Source organism: Lepisosteus oculatus, chromosome 1, assembly GCF_040954835.1.
Source record: "Lepisosteus oculatus isolate fLepOcu1 chromosome 1, fLepOcu1.hap2, whole genome shotgun sequence".
NCBI lineage: Eukaryota > Metazoa > Chordata > Actinopteri > Semionotiformes > Lepisosteidae > Lepisosteus > Lepisosteus oculatus.
The window spans coordinates 69539981-69565393 of record NC_090696.1 but is presented as its reverse complement, the minus strand read 5'-3'; the positions used below and the strand labels follow the sequence as shown (position 1 = coordinate 69565393).

General features: G+C 36.2%; 1 protein-coding gene across 1 annotated transcript in view; it reads left to right on the top strand.

The window, feature by feature from the left end:
- LOC102683509 (phospholipid-transporting ATPase ABCA1-like) overlaps window positions 1–25413 on the top strand; it is a 310746-nt gene that overhangs the window by 126911 nt on the left and 158422 nt on the right. Inside the window, exons 15-22 of the mRNA XM_069192079.1 lie at window positions 3842–4064; window positions 5218–5439; window positions 7087–7291; window positions 9517–9633; window positions 10768–10939; window positions 11562–11693; window positions 15234–15373; window positions 17313–17450. Of these exons, the coding sequence (XP_069048180.1) occupies window positions 3842–4064; window positions 5218–5439; window positions 7087–7291; window positions 9517–9633; window positions 10768–10939; window positions 11562–11693; window positions 15234–15373; window positions 17313–17450 (1349 nt within the window). The remainder of the gene's footprint in view (window positions 1–3841; window positions 4065–5217; window positions 5440–7086; window positions 7292–9516; window positions 9634–10767; window positions 10940–11561; window positions 11694–15233; window positions 15374–17312; window positions 17451–25413) is intronic.

Here is a 25413-nt window from a genome sequence, read left to right as displayed (position 1 = left end):
CGAAATCTATTGGATTTTTGAAACTTTTTTAACTAATAAAAAAATGAAAAGTGGGGCGTGCAAAATTATTCGGCCCCTTTACTTTCAGTGCAGCAAACTCACTCCAGAAGTTCAGCGAGGATCTCTGAATGATCCAATGTTGTCCTAAATGACTGATGGTGATAAATAGAATAGGTGTTGGGCAGTTGGGGGGATGGGTGTTGCGCCACAGAGGACCCAGAATCAAACCTGTTAAAGAACTGGTTCAACTTGTTGGTCATCTCCAGGTTCCCTTCTGTTGCAACCCCAGCCTGTTTGAAGCCAGTGATCTCTCTCATGCTGCTCCATACATCTCTCACCCTATTCCTTTGCAGCTTGTCCTCTACCTTCCTCCTGTAGGCATCCTTGCTCTTTGCTTTAGCTCCCTCTGTACACGCTTGACCTCTTCTTTATCTCCCCTCCTAAAGGCTCTCTTCTTGTCATTCAGAAGAGCCTTCAGGTCGCTGGTGATCCAGGGTTTGTTATTTGAAAAGCAGTGTACGTCTTTGGTGGGGATGGTGTTGTCTACGCAGAAGTTAATATAGTCAGTGACACAGTCCACCATGCTGTCTATGTCCTCCCCATGTGGTTCGCACAGCACATCCCAGTTGGTGGCCTCCAAAGCACCACGTAGATCCTCCATAGCCTCCTGAGACCATCTCCTCACGGTCCTCATGGTCACAGGTTTGCGCTGGACAATAGGCTTGTATAGTGGTGTAAGCAAGACAAGGTTGTGATCTGATCTGCCAAGGGGGGGAAGGGCTGTGGAACTATATGCATCCTTAGCATTGGCATATAATAAGTCCAGTGTTTTGTTCTCCCTGGTCGGGCACTTAACAAACTGGTGAAAGTAGGCAGAGTGGTGGAAATAGATACGTGGTTAAAGTCTCCTGAAATAGCTATAAAAGCGCTTGGGTGCTTTGTTTGTAGCCTGGCTGTGACTGTGTTTATGACGTCACACGCTACCTCTGCATTTGCCGTAGGTGGAATGTAAACAACAACAAAGATGGCGCATGTAAACTCCCGCGGCAGATAGTACGGACGCAGTCCTACGGCTACCAGTTCGATGTCCGGGTTACAGACGCGCTCCTTAACATGAATATGTCCAGGATTACACCATCTGTTGTTTACAAGCACCGCGAGCCCCCCTCCTTTCCTCTTACCGCTCTCGGTGTTTCTGTCCGCCCGCACCGTCTGAAAGCCGCCGATGTTTTTTTTTTTTTTTTTTTTTTTTACAAGATGGCGCCATGTCTTTTTGTTGTCTTTTTGTTTCTTTCAGTTAGTTAATGCTAGTGTGTTAGTGTTTTTTCTTCATACCTTTGCCGGCAACTAGATTTGCGATCACAACATGATGGATACTAGGAAGCTGAGAAACTTTTTCTTGTTTTTTCTGATACTCGGACCTCTGTGGCTATCGAGTTGCAATGCCGATAGCCACAGAGGCATTGTCTACACGCGGGACCAGCTGATCGCGCTAGCGCGTCCGGCTCTACTCACTGGAGAGAAGCCATCGGTGCCGGAGGAGCTGAGGAGGAGAAGCCGAGGCTGTAGGGCTGGTGCGACGCGAAAGGCGAAGAGAAGGAGATTTAAACCCTACCTTCCTTCGATCATCATGGGAAATGTGCGGTCCTTAGCGAACAAGATGGACGAACTGGGAGCATTGGTGAGAAGCCAGAGGGAGTATCGTGAATGCAGTATCATGTGTTTCACCGAGACGTGGCTGCAGGAACTTATTCCGGACTCGAACGTTACAATCGGCGGCTTTCAGACTGTGCGGGCGGACTCATACCTTACTGGGAAAGATTAGGAGGGAGTGATGAAAAATACTGCTTGTAACTTTGCATTGCCTTCAGAGGCTCTAGTTTGTGGAGCAGTTAAATGTTCCTGATTTGAGCAGAACTTGTGTAGCAGGCTCAGAGCGCGATTTGACACCCAAATCCCACAACTATGGATTTAGCCCCTGAATGAGAATCTTTGTCATTTCTAGGCATGTCTCAAGATATTGGTGCTACCATTCAGAATGCTAGCCCTAATATTATGGGTGGCCTACATTCCCATAATTGCCACAGTGGTATCTGGTCCATAGTAAGTAATCCTGTGGTTATAGTAGTCTTTTATATGAGTGACAGTTATCATGTGCTTCGAAGGTGTACTTGGTTACACATCCACACTTTTGAAGGTTCTATTACCAGTCTCATACATGTAGGCAGGTAAATACTTCTCAAAATGAAAGAGAACCTTTGCCAAGAATTGTAAGCAGCTCGGTCACTAAACTTGTCTTCAAGGGAACCAGGGTCATAAGAGTAACCTTACATAGCACCCAATCTTTAGTAAATGCACAAGCATTCCTGTTCTCAGACTTTGTGAGCATTGCCTGTGAAATCTGTTTCAGTATGTTTTGCATTACAGAGTGCTACCATAAGAATTAGGGAAGAGATCGTGAAACGTTCAACCACTCCCCACATTTTCATTAAGTTCTAGGGAAGATTTTAAACAAACAGTAATAGTATATTTAATTATTATTATCTTTATGGAGTTTTGTCATGAACCCTATTATAGGAGAAATGGACTTAGAACAACTTTAAATATTTGCAAATACTAAGAGGGGGCTTATAGGTATAAACAAAGAAAGTCTATATGTTACAGCAATATTGATGGACAAGGAAGGAATAAAAAACTGTTATGGTTTACAAATCAATGTTGATTTTGTGTTCAATATTTTTGCTGTACATGGTCCTGCAGGGTAGGGACTTGTTTGTCTTATTTGTAAGATTGTTTTACAGAATGTGTATATTGGGGTGGTGCTGGAGTAAAAGACATTGTCTGAAATATGGGTTGTGATCATTAATTTTTATGACCCTGTCCACACTCCTAAATGCTGTTAAAATGTTTTTTGAACTTTAAGTTTAAGTGTTGATGATGATCACATCTCTTTTTTAAGAGAAACTTTCACATCTGTTGTTGTACAAATGGAATCTATTGTAGCTGCAACAGCCATAGAAAGAGAAAGAGAAACTTAACCTCCTGACTGTAAACAGCACAAAACAGGGAGCCAAACAGTAAATTAAACTTAACAACATTGAAGATGCATTAGGAAAACAAATTGTCAGACTCTCAATCAATCCATTAATCGATATGTCCAGTGGGAATATCACTAAAGGTAACTGCAAAAAACAGAATAATAATGAATGTCTGACTGAGGGATACCTTCCAGACAGTTTTTGTAACCAAGGAGTAGGATGATTGTGCTTCTGTGTTCAAATTTTGCAATTTCTTGTTGGTTTTTTTCACTAATTAAAAATGATGGCCATTTGAAATGTACATGGAATCACACACCAGGTACAGTAGTAGCATATGACTCTCCACACAAACTTTTAAAAAATGAAGGGCAGTTTTATCTTTTGAACCGGAAAACAAAATCTCAAACATTCCCTGTAGCTGTTCCTAACTACCCCAGTGCTCTAGCCTGGCTGAGACTCAAAATTCTATATAAGACTTCAAGTTAGACTTTTTTTAAGAGAAACAATTTTATAAGCACCGTTTCCTACACTTGAAATAGAACATCAGTTATAATTGATCTTTGCATAAGTTCCCTTTTGAATGTTGTCTCGTGTCACAGATGACACTGTGTTATAATCTGTTTATATCTTCAAATATTGATACACTTTCTCGTTTCTTGTGAAGAAAAGACAGATTCTAAATATGAAACCATTTTAGGTTGAAGTGCTTAATTTGCCAGATGTCTTATTGAATGTTGTAATTACATGTTTTCATTGAGCAAATACTGTGATTTAGTGAAATAAATTCCCACTCTGCTCCTCAGATTTCTACGTACACTTGCACGTTCACTGCCTCTCTATATGACACTGGCCTGGATTTTCTCTGTGGCTATGATTGTAAAAAGCATTGTGCAAGAGAAGGAGGCACGTCTGAAGGAGATGGTGAGGATGATGGGACTGAACTATGGCACTTACTGGCTGAGCTGGTTTATCAGCAGTGTCATTCCACTGAGCATCAGTGCCCTTCTTCTCACCCTCATCCTCAAGGTGATTCAATGTAGATTCATGTTAATTCAGCGCAATAACATCCTTAAGATGGGGTACCTCTCATTTGCTTTCAATCAGAAAAATACCATACACAGCTCTGCAAAATGCTGAGAAATCTTGATACCTTTTCTGAAAAATAATTTCATCTTTAGAGTGTGATATTAAACAGTGAAAACATTCACAAAAGTGTTTGAGCAACCCATCCTAAAGATGTAGTGATGTTATGATTGAAAGCTCTCAGCAACCAAAAACTAGCTAATATTAAGTAAAATACAGATTTATATAACACGCCTTTACTTTCATATTGGATTCCTTTTCACTGACACAGAGAGATCAGTACAAAAACTTACATTATTTTTGCAGAGTCAAAGGGTTACTCTGCGTATCTTTTACTAAAATATTACTCAATTCACTGAGTTAGACTATTCTAATGCCTTTCTGGGTTATCTACTAATGTACAAAATAAGCTTCAGTATGTCCAAAGGTCTTGAAAGCATACAAATCCTATCCTAAGCAAATTGTACCCTGTGAAATGTAGAGTAGATTTTAGCATTATGGTGTCTTAAGGGCCCTTTAAGTATAACCCAGTGCTTAGTTTGAAACCTTGACATTCAGGTCTTTTGGTTCTACCTAAGACCATATTCCACACAAAAGGGGACAGAACCTCCAAAGTTGCAGCACCTCATTATGGAAATCATTGCAATTCTCTAAAATTGTTGCTAAAAAGTTTTACCGTACTCTTTTTCTATTTCATTTCTCTCATGCGTATACGGTAATACATGCATTACGCATATCATTTTATGTTCTATGAAAAGCTAGCTGTTACAAATAAAATGCATTTTTCATATTATCCTATTACACAATAATCGGCAATAATCATAATATTTGGTTGCTGACAGTCAAATCGTGCAACACAACCCCATGAGACACCTAACTGGAGAAACTTTATTTTCTGACTTCTGCAATATTTGCCCAGTATAAAGGTCTCTCATGATTGCATGGCTATTAATTTGTAATTATAATTGTAACTATAATAAACAATCAAGCCAGTTAAAAGCATGTCTTTGATTTTTAGAAGCAACCATACAGATGTGTATTTGTCTGCCTGCACTTACAGTATATTCCCTGTTCTGATCTCTTTTGACACATGCAGTTTGGGAAGGTCCTGCGTTACAGTGACCCATCGGTCCTCTTCGTCTTCCTGGTGGTGTTTTGTATTTCGACTATAATGGAGTGCTTTTTCATTAGTGTGTTCTTCTCCAAAGCCAACCTTGCAGCTGCATGTGGAGGAATAATCTATTTTGTTCTCTACCTGCCCCATATTCTGTGCTTTGCATGGCAAGATGTCCTAACATTCAGGATAAAGACAATTGTGGTAAGTATTTCACAGGCCTGTGCTACGGACTTACTACAGTATATAGACTGCCTATGAATGGTAGAAAGTAAGTTTCTTTTACTAACGCTGTAAAAAAACTATATAATTGACAAAACTCTATGCTAATTATTTTTCTTATTATAAATAGTCTTATTGTTATTAAGTGACTAGTTCTATATTTCCTAGGTTTAATTGGCAACCATAAGCAAAAAAAGACTGAAAAGTTTTTTTTTCATATTGATGCTCTGTAAAAAAGTTTAAAAACAATATTTAGAAGAAATTAAATTGATTCCACAGTAAGAAAGGTAGTGAAATATACATACAGTATAGCTTATAGACATATTCATTATACTGTAAATAAATTTGAATTTGAGCACAAAGGCTCAAATGGTTTCATTTTTGTTTGCATTAAAACTTGCTGTCTTTTATATCTCACTCCAAACTCTGTCCTCCTGTCCCAAGTTTTACTACCATTTTCTGTTTTTCATTTTGTTTTCCCTGCCATAACATTCAATCATATTTCTTCTATTCCTCTTTCCCTCACACACCTAAAGAAGGCTACATACTGTAGCTGAAATATTTTGTTTCTAATGCTTTCATTTTCTTTTCAATATAGAATGACCTTCTACTTGTTGCTTTGGCTGACTTAGCTCCACACTCTGACTAAACATTTATTTAGTTAATAACATGATTGTAATCAGTGAAACCCAAAGTTTGACTAAAGGTTGGGCTTGTTACTTCAGACTGCTAGTACTGCATATACATTTTAAGTGACTTTGCTGAACCCCCTGTCCTTGACATGCAGATTGTAACATTTTTGCGCAGATAGATGGGCTGTTATGCTCATTTGCATGAGCAATGCGCCTCTGACCAAACTGACATCTAGTTTATCATCTCTATAGTGTATTTATGAGCAAAGTGTGCTTTATTAAAAGAAAGGGCACGATACAGACAATACATTCATTAAACGTTTTTAGCATATTGAATTGATGCAAAACAGTTTTAGTAAATATTATTGAATAGTTGTTGTCCATGTCAATATTTAATTCAGTATATTAAAACATAAAAACGTGGCATTGACATTTACTCCATCAAAATAATTTGTTTTCTGTAAACAACAGTTATTTTCATCTTCTTTAGAACTGTTATTGTTTATACTGTATTTGTTAAGAAAAAATTAAACATCACACTTTGCAGCAGCATCATAGATCGGTAAGGTATCAGCCAAACCAAGGTCATGTCCTAAAAGGAATGTGAGCACTGCCCTTTGACACCCTTGGTGATGCTAAGTTTAAGAAAATTGGCAGGTGACCAGGGGGAGCTTGGCACAGCTTTATAATAATGTCAATGGGAAGCTCAGGAAAGAAGAGTACAGGTAGGGACTGAAGTGTGCTTACAGAGTATAATGTCTTAATATAGTTGGTGTCATTGAGCTTAAATCCTTCAGATACATTAGTGTCTGAAATAAGTTTTTATTTATTTTATAAAACACTGCGGCATGCAAAGCTCTCCCAGACTGATCATTCCCTCATCAATCTCATTAGTGTGTTATTTTTAAAACACCTCTTTTTCACATTTGCCTTTCCTTAACACTCCAATTTAAATTCAATCATAAATCTTATTAAACATGATATATTGCTTGCATAGAGCCTCCTGTCAAGTGTTGCCTTTGGGTTTGGCTGTGAAAACTTCTCCCTCTATGAAGAGCAAGGCATTGGCATTCAATGGAGTAATATTGGAGTAAATCCAGTGGAAGGCGAACGCTACAGCTTTGTGGTCTCCATCATGATGATGCTCATTGACTCTTTCATCTACTGGATGCTCACATGGTACATTGAGAATGTATTTCCAGGTACTTTCTTCAAGTTTATACTTAAAGACTTTTTGTTGAAATTAAAAACGTAAAAAAACTTTTTAGATTTAAAGATTAAAAAAATGTGCAACTCAAGTAAAAGAATTGTGAAGAAAAGAATATATCAAAATTACCCTTGTATACCGTGTAAAAATAGACATCATAAACCCACACTTTCAAATCCCTGATGCTCAGAAGTTTCCAGCTGCAAGATCCTTTGAAAAATCTCATTACAGAATTAGCTCCCACTTTACTTCCATCTCACACTGAGAGAGGATTGTGGCTGTCTTTACCACAGAATCAGACTAATCCAAATAGCGATTGAAACTGTGGAAAGAAATTCAAAGAAGTAATGTGTTATTAAGCACCAACAGAGCTTTACAGGAGAAATTAAATGGGTGTTAAAGCTTTGTAAAAATAATACAATTGAATTGCTTTGGTAAATAAGAGAGTGCCTATAAGGAGACTTTATATACTGTAATACAAGTCTATATACTGTACTTGTACAGTATATAAAGTATTACAGTATATGTTAGTTTAATAATAATGTAATGTTTCTTTATTAGCCCTACACAATTTCTTGCATTAGGAATGCATCTTTTCACATACCCCAGCTTTTCTCTATGGAGACACAGACACAGAGACAGGGAGAGAAGCTTGGGGTCAGAGCGCAGGGTCTGCCATTGTACGGCACCCCTGGAGCAGTTAGGGTTAAGGGCCTTGCTCAGGGGCCCAACGGAGTAGGATTCCTCTGCCGGCCGTGGGATTTGAACCAGCAACCTTCCGGTCACAGGCACAGATCCTTAACCACAGAGCCACCGCTCTATACTAAACAAACAATGTTAAAATACAAATTCCTATGTCATACTGTGATAGACATATGCACATTTTGGAAGTGGGAAAAATTCAAAAAACTAAATTCCAAAATGCTGTTGTCAGTAATGAAACCACAAAATGAAACGCAGTTTAACAGTCATAGCATACTGAGCTTAATATTAAATTAAAGCTGAGATTGATAGCTTATTAATTCATTTTACTGGTCCCTGCTTGAATTTTAATTCATTCTCAATAAGTAAATGCACTAAATTTATTCTCAAGAGCTGCATTAAAAGCTTGCACATTCCATATTGTTGGGGGTACCACATATCCTCCGTAGAAGCAACATTTGAAAGCCACCTTCCTCCCACGCAACAAAATTAATTATAAAGATTTTTGAATTGTCATGAGAATGGAGGGAAGAACATGAATGTACACAATTATACTAATTTGCGTAAGATTTACAGCTTTAAATTAAAAAGATCTCACGTAGCAGGTCATGCTGTAAGACGTAAAAAATGTATGATCTAGAGTTACAGACAATCTAAATTCTGGCATTGCTAGTTTTAATCAAGTACACAGGTCATATCAAATTAGGAGTATTACCAAAAAATAGGCAGAAAATGTAAAACTCAGATACAATTAAAGGCAGGCCAAATACTGTACCTAACAGATGACTTTTAACAGACATGTGCAAGGAATTGTATGCAGGTATCACACATACTGTATAAATTATAGATGTACAGTACTATAAGATGGGTAAATCTAAGCTTGTAGAAGATATCTTGTACTGTGGAGACTTGTACAGCAAGACTTGCATATTTCGATATTCTACTAGCAAAATCTCTTTTAGAATATTGTGTTCAATTTTGGAGACAATACATTTTTTTATGGTTCTCTGTAATCAACATTTTTGTTCTCAAAAGTATGTGGGCTACTTTCTCCTACCAAATGTGCTAACTGCGTAGATTGATTATAAAATAAAAAATGTTGCCATGTTACAATAGTCTCATATGAAAAACAAAATGTTTGTAGATTTCCTTATATTTATTACTTAGTGGAAGCCTCATCTTCTGCAAAGAACAAAATTAACAGTATCATAATAAATGTGTGCATAATACTGTATGTGTTTCCAACTTTCTATATTCATTTCGAAGGGGAGGGACTATGGAAACTAGCATATTTGAAAATCAGTATTTTCTTTAAATGTATGCGCCTACTACATTTTAACTAGATTTTAACCTCCTGATATAATGCCTGTTAGATCATATTGAGTCTGTCAGATTTGAAGTATATACATTACATATGTATGGTCATCAATCACTGAATTAACTGATCAGACTAGAAGAAGACAAGTGCTTCATCTCTGGCATCTACAGTATTGAGAATGGCTTTATATTTCATTCCAGGTCAGTATGGAATACCGAGGCCTTGGTATTTCCCTTTTACAGCATCTTATTGGTGTGGACTGTCAGCAAAATCAGATGGAGACCCGGATGTATTAATGTCTTCTGGATATCAAAATGGTAAGGAAAGCATAATTTGTTTTTAGCTTTATTTTACTTAATAACTGAACTGTACAATTTAATTTTACCTTCATACAATTTTATATACAGTACAGATTTCCGTGTACACAAATAGGATGCATATACAGTGTATACAGTGTTCAGTGGATTACTGATATAATGTAATATAATGGATATGGTGCTGCAGCCTTTACATACCCTGAAAAGCCAAGGAGTCAGCAGTGGAACAGGAAATTGCCTATTAGTAATGAATATATTCTGCCAACCCAGATGTTAGATGCTTTTTTTTTTTAAAAAAAAGGACTCATTCAGTTTTTTCTGTGTTTTCTATATTTTTTTTGTAAACAAAGTGGTTATGAATATACAATATACTTTTTCATTCTCAGGAAACAAACCACACTTGCTTAATCAGTGAAATAAGGCATCATAGTTTTGATCCATATTAAAGTACTACAGTAGTCCTGTATGTTGTGTATCCATCTTGTCACACTTCTATAACCTGTGATGTTTTTCATTTGTTTGGTAAAAAAATGTTCATGATCTCAGTGCCTGTGATACATCTGACCTTTTTCAACACCCTGCAAATTTACAGCTGTCATCTGTCTTTTGTGGTCTTGCAGAGTTTTTTTTTCACTTTTTGAAACATTATTATTGGATAACAAAATGCACCTAAAATTGTTGAATAAATAATGATTTCACAAGACCAGTTTTTTCTTTAAGCCATTTCATGATCACCATTGGACTAAAGCACCAAATAACAGTGTAAATCAAACCAGCTTTTTTCTACACTTTTAATTTTGAATGCATTGAAAAGTTTAATGTTTTATTTATTTTATATCATCATGTCATGATCATGTCCATTAGACGTGATGAATTATCCTATCAAAACTTTAATTCATAGGTTTTTGAAAGGCAGCACTGTCTACTAACTTCTGCTATGTCACATTTGTCAAAGTAAAACAAAAGCAAGGGATCAAATACGTCTGTGAGCCATTGTACATGTACTGAAGGTATGCTCCCTGATGCTCTGTCAACATCTCTCTATCTCTTTCTGCCTTTTATCATTTGTCCTAAATCTGTTTTTAGATATATTCTCAGATTTTGCTCAGCCTAGCTTTTTTTTCTGAATATTAGGCTTTCTAGAACCAGTGCCACCCAATCTAAAACCAGGGGTCTCTGTGAGGAACCTTGTTAAAATCTACAAGACTGGCAAGAAGGTGGCAGTGGATGGACTCAGTGTTGACTTTTATGAAGACCAGATAACCTCTTTCCTTGGTCATAATGGAGCAGGAAAAACTACCACAATGTAAGACATTTTTTAAATATGCGACAATGCAGATGGCTGGAATGCAAAGTATTTTTATGAGGGGAAACCACAGTGGTGAAAGCAATTCTTCACTGCTGTATAAATGATCATTTTAAGTGCTTTTGTTTTGATTCATTTTGCAGAACACTGAATAAAACTACACTGAATGATACTGAATGAAGGTTTTTAAAAAAGAACATACTGTAGATGGACACATTTTAGATTTTCAGTACCACATTTTAACAGAAAATATAATATGTTTAGTATATTGTATAACATGTTGAACCTCTATGTTAACCAAATGCAGAACATAATGTCCTTTCTCAATAAACAATAGTCGTTTGCAGAATTGTTAAATGTTTTTGTTTCCATTTTCTTAACTTTATGTCTTCATAAGTTTATTTTTATCGTTAGCGTTATTATTTACTGAAACTGACTTTTATTTATTGAGCTATTTTCCAATGCAATAGATAAAAGAAGGAGACACACACATAATCACAATGTTTAGGGAGTATATCCCTGATCTACTGTATTTTGAGTCTTTGTACTAATATATGAAATGCTGATTTACAGTAAGTGATTATACTTTTACAGGTACAGTAATTATTTTTGTTATTTCTAGGTCAATTCTGACAGGGCTGTTTCCACCAACATCTGGCACAGCTTTAATCAATGGCAAGGATATTCGAACTGAGATGGATGATATCAGAAAACATATGGGAATGTGTCCCCAGCACAATGTTTTATTTAATGAGTATGTACACTTTAAATAATTACCCCTTTGTGTTCTTAACACACCATACCTAAATTATTTTAACAAACAGAATTAAATTGATTTCTGAATATATTTGGTTAAATTTAAGATCAACAGAGTTTTGTGCATAACATTACAGAGAATCCATAAATACGTTTTAGAGGTCTTTCCTACTGTGTATATATATAAAAAAAATTCTTTGACATTGGGATTTACACAGATTTGCACTCGCTAGAAAAGCTTTGCTCCCCCCAAAAAAAATTGTTGTTTACAGATTGTTCACCTTGTTTATTGCTTCACAAAAGCTAGTGACTTACATATTCTTCTGAGACTTTCTCTCTAGTGAACTGCATGATTGCTAAATCCCAATATTGTGTAAAGAGAGCAGTTTCAGATACATACATGGTGAACTGCACATGTTGTCATTAACTCAAAGCAATTTATCATCATAGGAAAAGTTACACGTTATCCATTTTGCCCACTTTGTTGTAAAACATTCGTCTCTGTCTGATGCAGACCTAAAATAAGTCTTTTGAGTCTATTTTTCCTCTGGTGAGATTTCAGTTGAGGCTGGTCCTTTGTTCACTTTACCCAAGATTAAATCTCAGACTTGGTGATTGTGCCTTTCCTGTCTCTGCTCCACTCCTCAGAGTCTGTGACAGACAGATTTCTTGACACTCTTCAAATCTGAACTGAAATTTCAACATTTTAACAGGACCTTTGTCTGATTGCCTTAGATTCTATCTGTATAAACTTGTATGTTGTTCCTCCAATGTAATGTTTAAACTTTGGTATTTTTTGACTCTCAAAATTATCACCAATTATCCTTTGCAGTAATTACATTATACCATTTAATTTATACATATATGAAAGAAGACAGAAGTCCACGCACCTAATTATACATGTTCTACAAATACTTGCGTCCCAAAAAAGTATCTTGTCAAAATGTTTTCAGGAGTTTGATTTTATAATTAAAAGTTAAAATTGAAAATATACAGTAAATGAAAACATAAAGACAAAAAAAATCAAAAATTACAAACCACCAAAAAGAAAGAAATGTAGTTAACATAGACCGCGTACAGAATATATTAAACACCTCAGAATGTATTTTCACCTATAATTAATAATTAGCCAGCACTAAAAGATTAAACTAAGTTCAGTATTATGCAATATAATACATGTGAAGAAAAGTTAGATCTCAAATTCCCTTTTAACTCTTTTCATTAAATATAAAATAACTACTTTTTTTGTGAATGTGGCAGCACATAGCATAATTAGTGCTTTTGAATTTGCATGTGCAAAACACACTGATTTGACAGTTAATGTATCCTAAGTTACAGTCAGTTAAACCACCAGTAACAATGTACTGTAACTGTCATGATTGTAATCCCTCCTCTTAAGGGTGCACCGGCTCTTTAACATTTTTGATTATTTCATGCACCTGCCTCCTTATTTAAGCTGGGCGCTCTCGTTACTCTGGGCTCTGCATCGGAAGACAGACGCCCAGAGGCTCGCCTACCATCAAGTCGCCCTACGTCCACGACTTGAGGGCATAGATCTCCTATTTGTATCCTGACCCATCTGAGTCCAGGGCTCAGAGCGCCTGGCCTCGTCATCCTGTTTTTTTTTCCTTGTCAGTGTACTGGATCCCATTCCGGTTTTTAACTCTGTTTTGTCACGTCTCATTTGGATCACCCGGTTTTGGACTTTTTCCCCCCTGGACTCCTTGGATTTGTTCACCCTGGCTACGCCCCCTGAGCACCAGTTCACCATCTTCCCACCCCCCTGTCTGTTAACCCCTCCTGATCCTCGTCGTCTACTCCCCGTCATTCTTTTCCACTTACTTCTGGATTATACCGTCTGCATAGGTCCAGAACTACACTCCAGGGGAGCCTGGACCGTACAGTAAAAGTCACTGTAGCTTGATACAGTTACATCATAAACCAGCATCACCAAGCTATACAACTACAACTGATTAATCAAAAAGTTGCAGTCCCACAAGAAAAGTCCCTAACAGGTTTTCTGATGTCTATGTAACAACATTGTTAATACTGTTTTCATACAACCAGTGTCAGTCAACCTTTTGTCACGGTCGTCATCCCTGCTCTTAAGGGTGCTCCGACCCTTTCGTATTTTAGTTCATTACGTGCACGTGCACCCTGTTTAGTCTGCCACTATTTAAGACTGGCGCTCCCACTATTTCTCGCTCAGCATTGGAAGATGGCTTACGGGTAGCCCGAGGGCAGGCCTTATTCCCTGGCGTCCTGACCGTCTGAGTCTGGGGCTCGGAGCGCCTGGCCTCATTACTTTGTTTTAACTCCTTGTTCCTATTCTGGATCCCATTCTGAATTTTAACTTAAAGAATGAGTACATCAGTGTCATAGATGGTACTTACTTTATATATGAGCCTTTACGTATTCCCACAATATTAGGTTATCATCTCAATTTTTATTTCAGTCAGCTGACTTTGCACAATCTGCAATGGAGTAAGTTTTCAACTCATGGATGTCCTCTTAACTTAATGGCTGTAACATTCCTCCTGAAATGCTGTAGTGCAATTTGTCACATTTAAACTTTTGCACAAATACATCTGATCTCATGATCTTGTGTCACTGGCTGCTCAGTGACAAACTATTGTTCACATGGAGTGCAGTATTCTCAGTAGTTTAAACATTTTTAGGGGGAAAGTTTATGATTCGTCAGTTCTACAACATTTTGTAGAGAGCAATATACTGTAGCATCTCAGTAAAGACAAGTGTTCACAAAGCAAAAATAGTACAGTATATGAATGAATCTACTGTCATCCCTAAATGTTTTTAGGAATGTACTGTAAAAGGATAAATATCTACAGCTTTTTGTAAAAGACCAAAAAACATTTATACTCTTTTGCACTGTACTGGTCACTTTTTACTGATTATAAGAAATTTCACAACAAAATGTTAACTTATTAATGTAATAAATACTACATATAATTTAGTAGTGACATATAATAATACTTCACTGTTTATATTTTTCCATCATATTTTTCTTAAATAGGTCCACTCTGGCTTTTTCAAAATTTTGACCTGTAGTAAGGTACAATATTGGTTTTTCATGATATTCCAGGTTCACAACTCAGCAGCAATTATTTAAAAATAGCCCCAAAATTCAGGCAGGGTCTAATTTATAAGTACAGTATATTGAAAAATGGGGCATGCCTTTGGTCCATTTGAAATACCTCTCCTAATCTGTGGTGCATTGTTTGCAAGGATCTACAGTATTTAAGGTATGATCGACACAGCGAATGCACATAAGAAATCAGATTAAATTATGTTATTGACAAAACATGGATACACCCAACTTAATCTCATCCAACATTTAATATGTAGTTCCTCTGGTAAAGTATTTACAGTACAAAAGTGCATACGTCTTCTGTAGCATGTTGTGGTAATCAAGCATGAAGTGGAATGAAAGTTCTAATTTCTGATAGATACAGCACCTGTTTCATTGGAAAAAGTGCTAGCCAGTATAACTATGTAACACAAGCTGTTTCATTTCTAGAATGACGGTGGAAGAGCACATTTACTTCTATGCACGATTAAAGGGGAAAAGTTCAAAGGAAGTAAAAGGAGAAATGGACCAGATAATAAAAGATGTTGGCCTGCCACATAAACGAAAGGATTTGGTCAAAAACCTCTCAGGTACTTGGCAGTTCGTTTTTTATTATTAATTAATCCTTCCTTTCTTATTCAGAAGATCAAACAGAGTTGATAATCTTCTTTTATGAAATGACCTTTACTTAACAAAGAAGTCCTACTGAGTATGTAATCTCTTTTAAAACAGATGTGTTTGATAAATTGACATTACAGAAGTGCTGTAATGTGAACACAATGTTTTAAAAATTTATTTTCAGGTAATAGTGGATTATGATTGATCTACACTTGACATTTACACTGTGTTATAAAATGTGATTCTATTTTCATGTTGTATATATTGAAATATTTAAACTAACACATTTTTCTTCAAGCTTTTTACAGCAGGTCTCTTAAGTTCTCATAATAGTTAGCTTTATACAACTTGAATAAACTAAAGTTCTTAGTTAGAAATCTCCCAAAGTTTTCTTGCAACAGCACTAATAGACAAATGCCTCAGTTTTCTAGTTCTCCTGCTACTGTATCTTGCAGTCATACCAAGAAGAATAACTCTTTATGTTCTATGATCTATTTTGCATATGGCAGTCACTGTATTTAAGTAACAAGGGGACACAGTTACAGAGAACATACAGTTCCTCATTGAATTATTCTGATTCTCTCAGACATTATTCACTCATACAGGACTTGTATGAGTGGTTTGTAGTGCAGACAAGATCCACTGCAGCTGCATGTCACAATTCTTCATACAGTATGTCTGCCACAGAGTGGCAGATCGTCACCGCATAACCAATACTAGTAGCCACTCCACAGCTGTAACAGGTTTCTACTTACTCTGAATTAGTGAATTAGTATTAATGAAACTTCAAAGTGCACTTTTTCTTTAATCACATACCTAATCGTACAGAAGTACCGTATTTTTATAAGGTAATAACTAAAACCACTAGAACTGCCCAATTCCCATCTGAAAATGGTCAGCTCCTTCTTTCTATAAATGAGCTGATCAGCTACAGTTTGTAAATATATACGTAGCATGTTCAAAGATGACATTTCAACATATTTGGGGTGATCACTAGTCCATAAACTGCCAATCATTGTGATTGGGTCACTTTTGTCTTGCAAGTTACCCTACCATGGTGTAGAACACAGGTCAATCCGCAAGTTTAGATCCCAAAGAAAGATTGATTCACTAATTCAGTTATTTAGTCCAAGTTACTCGAGTTTGTGATAGTCAGTCTAATGATCAATCAAAATGACACAAAAAATACAATCTGTACATTTTATTTATAAAAACACATTTACATGTATAAAAAGTGATACTTTTCTTTGGATTCTCAATATATACTGAGAAACTGCCTGCAGTCTTAGCACAAACTTGATTAGAGTTCTTTCCTAGTGATAGCCAATTCAGCCAGAATTGTTTTGGACAAAGCACATTTTAGTCTAATCAAATTTAGATTGAAATTTAGATTCCAGTATTTTAATTCATTTCTGTGCAAACAGGATTCTTTATATTAAAGGCAAATTCATCTATACTATTAAGCAGTAATATTGTGCTTACGTACTATAGCCATGTTTTCTAATCTCAAAAAAGATGTGATATACAGTATATAGCAGGAAATTGAATACAAGCATAACTGAAATTGGCAACTTTATAAAGAAAATATACAGATTTTGTTGTTAGTGCTAAACTCCTTCCAATATGGATGTTTTTGTCAATAAAGTTGTAGCATTTCATTTAATTTTTCTGTAGAATGCTGCAGTTTATTAAATGAAACTTATGAAAAATATACATCATGTTAGTTAATATGACAACATTTAAAATTTATTATAATATTACTCTGTTAGTGGAACTGATACACAGTTGCTTATATAGCACAGTAAATTCACATAGTAAAATTACTAATGTTTCTTATCCTATTTTAGCAATAATGAGCATTTCTGGGAGAGCTAAAAGTGTAATTTATCTCCTCAACATTATTTTTGACAGGAGGAATGCAAAGGAAATTGTCAGTTGCGATTGCATTTGTTGGAGGATCAAGAATTGTAATCCTTGATGAGCCAACAGCTGGTGTGGACCCTTATGCCAGGAGAGGAATATGGGAACTTTTGTTAAAATACAAACAAGGTATTTCAGAACAGATTCAGAAGTATTACTTTTCTTTTACAATTTTATATTCTACTTTTTGGTCATGCTCTACAGTCCTATCATGAATAAAACCTGGTTATAATTTGTTAACAGTACTATATTGTAAGTGATACTGTATATAATCAAGGCTATGTATCTCAGTAACACATAATGTGTTAGGTATTTTATGGAATCTGGATGGCACAAGACACCATAGGCCATGGTGATAAGTAGGGTACCGTACACAAAATAAACCATACATAAGTGTAGACCAAACAGGAAATATTTTTATTCAGGTTTTCACACAAAGCACCAGTGCTCAGAATAAAAGCAAAACAAAAAACTGTCTCTTTGTTTAGAGCACTAAACAAAAGAACTAAGAACAGAACATCTTTAGTTTTATCTCTTTGTGGTTTGTGGAGTTATTCTACTTTTTTACTCTCATGAAACAAAAAATAGTCTGCTCTCCTGTGCACAAAATAAACAGGATATACTGTCAGCTTTTTCACTCTAAAAGTAATCAAATGAGCTGGGCTCGCACTCTCTCTACTCCAAAAAACTTGTTTTTATTAGAACTTGTCGAACCTGTCAACACTTTGGCATACACAAGCCTTCAACGGGGCACCAGAGAGTGTACGCCCAGTTCATTTTGTTAGTTTTACTGGACAGCACTCCAACAATTTTGGATGTGTGTTCTTCTCTTCTCTTTTGTTGTTGCTTCTTCTCTCGATCTACAGTTTGTATCCAGCTAGCTTTTATGAGCTTTGGCTTCCATCTCTCTGAGGACAGCTTTCTTTCTCTTATTTATCATTTCTCTGCAGTCAGCTTTGGACAGACCTTTCTTAACCCTTTCATCCTGGTATTTTTCATCTAGACCAGAGGCAACTTTTCAGTAGGTGTGTGACAAGAGTTACTTTAGTTAATGCACTTATTTTTTATGGATTTGCATTCCATTGATACTTTGCTTTTAATATCAATAATAGCCCTACTTGCATTTTGATAAAAAAATATTGTCATATAATATCTTAACTTAATCAATGAATATGCACATCTTGCCATTTAGTGTGATCCTTTCCCTTGCTCCATTCTTAGGCTTGTACTGTAGCTCGAGATTTTAAGCAGCACATGAGCCTCTGAGTGTTCCGTTGTTAACGAGCCAGAGGTGGAACAAAAAACTGAGTTAATGTGTGAAAATACCTGTTCACACAGATATCCTGTTCCAAATGCTGAAAGATGATAGACATGAGGTAATCACATTCTGTGTTTTGCTGCTCTGGGAATTTGAATTCCATATCTCTGATCACTGCAATTCAATTAGCTGTATTTCAAAATCCTTAACACTCATCCACTGGAACACCGCAAAATCCATGTCACTGGTGTCAAAGCTGTCTGTTTTAATCAGAAAAGAAAACATTAGGTCAAAATGCTGGAACTCCTGCAATTCGGCAGAAAATTCTGATGCCAGTTCTTGCATGAACACTCCAAACACAGCAAAATGGATCATGTTTCAAAAGTTCTTTCAGATGCTGGAAATGGTGTGAGGTTGAGATGTCAATGTCCTGAGAAAAAATGGCAAGTTTTGCAAGAAATGCCTTTCACGTTTCAACAGGACCCATAACAGTTTGATGTGCACCCTACAGACAGAGGTTGAGTTCATACTGTACATACGTGTAGTGATACATTAGTCTTGTAACCAATTTCTCATCATGCAGGTCTGGGCAGTTTTGACATTTTCCTGACAAAATTGCATCAAGACAGTTCACAAAGTGTGCCAAAACAACCCCACATGATTTTTTAATTTGCCTTTGTGGTTTGATTGTTCCTTACATGGAAATTAGTGAAGTCACTCCTTTATTTTCCATACCTTGGAATGGCTCATTTCAGGCTAGTCTGCCTCATCCTTGAAGTGTTTGTCACGTTTTGTCTGAAACCATGTAACAAATGATGCTCACACAACATAGGGCACAAAGACTTTGATCTTTATGTTGAACAAATCCATATTCATCTTTCCAAAAGGACTCAAATGAGCAAACATCTAACTTTGCAACTGCCATCTTGTCCAAAATGTTTGACTTTACAGTTAAGTTTAAAAAATGAGGCACGGGTTGCAAGCCTTCCTGTGGAAACAAAAGGCCAGGCTCACTAAAAACAATACAGCAAATAATCCAAGTCAATTATTTTTTTTCTATACCAAAGGCTTTCATTGTGTAGCATGTTGTAGAGAATTATAGCACAGTTAGCATAGTTTTTTTATCATTTTTAACTTAATATCATGGACTTTTATTGTATCTGCCCGTAAAAATATCTTTGCATGTCAGTAATGGTGCATTTGCTATACAGTAGGTTGCAATAAACCAAAATGTGTGTTAGGAACTTTCACTTTGAATACACATTTAATAGTTAGTCCAACAGCACAGAATTTCTTACTTCATAACATGTAATATGCATGTTGTCCTTACACAACAATGCACACAGAAGTATAAGGTCTTCAAGCAGAGGTTCTTAACTCCAAGGTGAACAAATTTGACAGTACTTCCCCGTTCCATGCCCTGCACTTGACTGCCTGAGAAATATTTTTCTTTCTTCTATCAACTTTTTGTTCTATTATATGAAGTGCATTAGTAACAGACTGAATGCAGCCCTAACCAAATTTTAATCAAGGCTAGTGACTTCCCTCCATGCAGAGAAATCAGAAGTAGTTCTATTTATGGTGTACCTTTTAAAATGAAGCAGAACTAAGAATGATTTGCTCCATTTAACTGGTGGTTAGTTTAATCATCATAAGAGGCATTCCAATATATCATCACCACATTTTACAAGAAACATGTCCTTGTAAATATTATAATTCTTTAACTAGTTCTTCTGTAACTTAATTAGCTTGTGACTGATGCAGTTTCGAGCCAATGCAAACACCAATACAACATTACATGCTGTATGATACTGATGATATTAAAATACATAATTATATTAAATATATTGATTACTAATTAGTTTATCCACAATTCTGAAAAACTACTATCACACTTGTTTATATAGATCTCCACTCTGCATTTTTGTTTCAGAAAGAGCTGTTCTTAGGAAGGTTTTTGTTTTGTCGAGGAGCTAGGGTACAGGAGTAGTTATCTGCACTAATCCAATTCATATGTTAATGAGAGCTGATTCTGTACTAATTGGATGTTCTTTAATTATAAAAAGCATGGGATATCAATAGCCACAAAATTGTAATTACATTTTTCTGTTAATATGAAAATTAAAAAGAATCTAAAAATTAAAAAATAGAACTTAAAGTTTGACTAAAACAGGGTCAAGAAAACGCAACAAAATCATTACCAATTACATATAACATAATTATACTAATTTACTGGGAAAACAAGCGGATGTTCTAATTTGAAAGTGGAATTAGGCATTACATTTAATTCAGCATTTTAAGGCATTATTGAGTCCACAGATTACTCCACAGACTGGGGGACTCAAACAGCATAAGAAAAGGACAGGTAACTCTTTGTGATAAATTAAACTTCACACAGGGTGTTTTAAATTTTTTATGGTTTGTAAATCTTTCAAGAGAAATAGTGATTAGCTGATAAGAGATAGGGATAATGGCAGTAAATCAATCAAACGGAAACCATCATTAAATAAGCAATCTGCAATTTATGGGGGGAAAAAGTCAATGAGTGCTAATTAGTTTTTATCAGTCTTGACCTGGAGCTGTGTGTGCTAGGGCCTCCCGCCTACTATTTCATTAGAGACTTCTAAACATTGGCATCTTCAATATGTTTTCCTTCTGTCCCTCGGGACCAGTTTAGTTTCTTCACAGGCAATTCAATTATCTATTGTAATGTGTTATCTGTAACTTTCACGTCAGCGTGTTTTATATGATTCATTAAATAAATGTTTTTTTTTGCGCTTCTATGGATGGAAACTGCACTTTGACAGGAGAAAGTGACCCTAAAATAGTGGTGAGGCTGTTTTGTGCAGTCCTTACGTGATAAGGAGACAGTTTTCATTATTTCTTTTAGTAAAAATAACAAAATGAAGGACAAACAAGGAGTTTAAGGCAAAGGAGTAATTAAGTGGCTGAGTTCTCTATTGACACAAATTATATATTACTGTTTCCCCATGTTAAATTGCATAGATGTGTAGCACTGTAGACATTGTAGTGTAACATTACATCTGCTGTCTGATATGCTGAATTGAAAACGTAATGTATTCTGTGTTTAACCACTAATTTGGTGAACAGTTTTCTTGTTTATTTGTTACTGTATGTTAGTTTTTTTAGTTAAAACAAGGATGGCTTCTCATTAACCATCACTCTAAAAGCTAAAGTTTTGCAAACTATGGGTTGTATAATGAGCTTTATTGCCAAATAAGTCTTATATCCTGAAATTTGTGAGGTTCTTTAATAATATTTCTTATTTAATTAATTTTAGCTCCTATCTACAACTGTAATGATCCAAATTCAGCTGTCGATCTGTCCATATTTTAAATCTAACAGTACAGTAGATATTAAAAAATGATAGTGCTTTGCAAAAACATTTGATAATTTTGCTTTTAGATGTTTTAATTCATGTTTTGAATGTTAAAGTTAATATTTATCATTAAAATGAATTAAAGGTTAATTAAAGGTTTCTCTTAGGGTTAAAAATCCTTTTAAAAATTAAGACTTGAAATATGCATTATTATGAAATGCATATTTCATTATACCAATCTTCCGATATGCTAAAACTCAGTTTTAAGATAGAGCTAAAATATATATTTATTTAATCATATTGAAACAATCTGCAGTGCTAATATAACACATTCAGTTGAGTTTTGTCTAAGTATAATGTCCTAATTGTCACAGAGTCCTCACAGATATTAATTATTATGGATTGAGTACATCAGAACAGACAAAAACAACCATTAGGCATAGAAGATAATAAATAAATAAAAAAGAGAAGTCTAAAATCTCTAAGGATCCAAGGCCTAATGGTTTTGCCCACTCCCCACCAAGCAATCAGTCATGAGAGCCAGTTGTAGCAATGTGGAGTGAGTCATTTAATACAGCAGTGCACATCTGCAGACTATTCTAAAGGGTTGATTGTGTCAAACTGCTGAACGGTTGTGCAGTCCAGTCTACCAGCAGGGGGGCCAGTGTCTAAAGTCCAGCATCTAAGTTCTTCTGTCCCTGGTCAGTTAAGTTTTAAAATTGAAGTTATTTCATTTTCATAACCCTGAATTCAGAATCACTAATTTCTGTGAGTCTGACCACAAGGCTCAATCTTCAATTGTAAAAACACCGTTATCTTCAAATGACAAAAAATTCCATGTTGTTTGGTGATACAGGAGTTCACATTTAGCCACATTTTGGAAAGCCGTACTTCAGAGGAAAAGTGTAAAAATAAATTGGTCTCGCTGAAGTAAAAATACTTCTCTAATTTAGTAAATGTACTTACAGGTACTATGGAGTTAAAAAGGATCTGATGGTCATTTGAGATTTCTCATTCTCTGTCTGCAAGAGATAAACTGTGCCAGTCACTCTAAAACAATTACGAGAGGAAGTTTTGTTTGCCAGATATTTAATTTGAGGTATAGGTGATGGCTCTGAAAATAATTTTTAGAGCTGCAGTTTTAAGGCTGAGGATTTGAAAAGTTGGGTATTGACTTTCTCTTCAGAGCATAAATATGCCAAGTTTAGAAAATTTTAGATTTTATGACAGTGATGGGGGTTTCAAAGATACAACTTTATTTTCTTCTTTAATTGTGATATGAAAAAAAACAAATTCTAATGGAAAACGAAAAAGCTAAGTGGGAGTGACACAATATGTATAGCTAATGAGACTAGGAAAATGCATAACCCCAGTGACCTGACCTTTAGAATTAAAAAGAAAGAGCAGTGTGATTAATTTTCAAGTTCGTAGCATCATCTTCAGTCATTCAACCATGATGCTTTGTTGCTTTTTCCCTGGGCTGTTTCATTTGTTACATTATTTATAACTTGCAGTTCACCTTAGAAATGCAAGAAAATGAAGGAATGCTTTTTGGTACATCATTCAGAATGAAGTACCATTTCTGCTTTTGTTTGTTTTCACAGTGATTCTGACTGGGTAACGACTAATGTGGATTGTGGGTGAGAGAGGGCTTTGAGTGCTGAGAAATAATACACATTTTCAGTGTTGGGTTTATGTTTTGAAACATTAAACATTAAAAATTTAAACATTCTTCAAAAGATATACTGTAAGTCTGAAGTCAGTATACTGACTTAGATCATTTTTAGATAATACTGAAATAGATAATTCCAGCATTGTTCATAAACTAAGAGTTATTGCAAAGGAAAACAGTATTAGTGCAACTTAACGCAACAGGATGTCAAAATCCATATCATACTGAAAACTGAAAAGTATATTTAAAGTGTTTGGCAAAGTAATCAGTTTGTTAAAATAGGGCTTTATAGAGCACCTGTCAAAAGTATTCACCTTATTCCTTGCTTGAATTACCAATGATGTGTATGTATGAGATATTGTACACAACAGGCAGCCACAAGTCTCTGAACACAAAGTTGCTGATAGGACCAAAACATCACTTGTCCTAAAGTTCTTCATGTGAAACTCAACACAATTCTCCCCATATGTTGCTAGGAGTGTACAAGTAACATACTTTTAAATTTTCTTTTCCTTTGTAATGAAGTAGCAATTGAAACGAGCGTAGTTTTGGATCCTGTGCGGACGGTATAATCCGGAAGCGATTTAAAAAAGGGCTATGGGGAAAACACAATCAGGAATGGAAGGGGTGGCAGACAGGTGACGTTGCTGACAGTGATCAGGTGCAAGGGGGGAGCGCAGGTAAACAAGTCCAAAACAGTCCAATGTAGGAAATCCGGGGCGCAGTCTAAAATCCAAAACCAGGGAATCTATCCAAGACACAATGATCAAAAACAGAAACGGGGACATGGAACACGGAGATTAAAAACGGAGAGAGCCAGGCGCTGAGCTCTGAGCCCTGGACTCAGCTTGGTTAGGACACTGTTAGGAAGCCTATGCCGCGGACGCAAGGCGACGTAAGGCACGGTAGGCGTCCATCTCCTAATGCAGAGCCCCGGGATTCCGGAGCACCGGGTTTAAATACAGAACGGAACAAAGGGGCAGGCGAACGTGATATGTGAAGGTGAACGTGTGCTCCAGAACGCTCACCACACATCAGCTATCTGTGGAGAGGAGAGCAGGGGATTATTAGGATTGGTAAGGTCCAATGGGGAAATTTGACCAGGACGCCGGGGTTAAACCCCTACTCTTTTTTGAGAAACGCCCTGGGACTTTTAATGACCACAGAAAGTTAGGACCTCGGTTTTACGTCTCATCCGAAGGACGGTGCCTGTTTACAGTATAGTGTCCCCGTCACTATACTGGGGCATTAGGACACACATGGACCGCAGGGTGAGCGCCCCCTGCTGGCCCCACTAACACCTCTTCCAGCAGCAACCTTAGTTTTTCCCAGGAGGTCTCCCATCCAGGTACTGACCAGGCTCACACCTGCTTAGCTTCAGTGGGTTGCCAGTTGTGAATTGCAGGGTGATATGGCTGCTGGCTATAGTGAAATATTCACTATACCATTTTAAGGAATATAGCTTCAGGAAATCTGATTTCCCCATTAAATGGAAATTAACTTACTTTAATCTTGTAGAAACTAAAAGAAAAAAATACAAGTAGATTACTCATACACTCCTGGAAACATACTTGCACATACAGTATGTAAAACATATTTTTGTATCAAGTTAGAATCACCATATACTGTATGCTCATGGCTATGAGCCCCCAACTGCACATGGGGCAATTAGCAAGTATAAGTAGCTTCCTCCAACCTGCCCTCCTTCAAGCCACTTATTTTTAAAACATCACAGACAAAATCAACCATGTCAGAGGTTCAGCATTGTGGTCAGGTGTGTCTCTCTGATCAAGAGCACTGTAACATTGCAATAATTTACTGT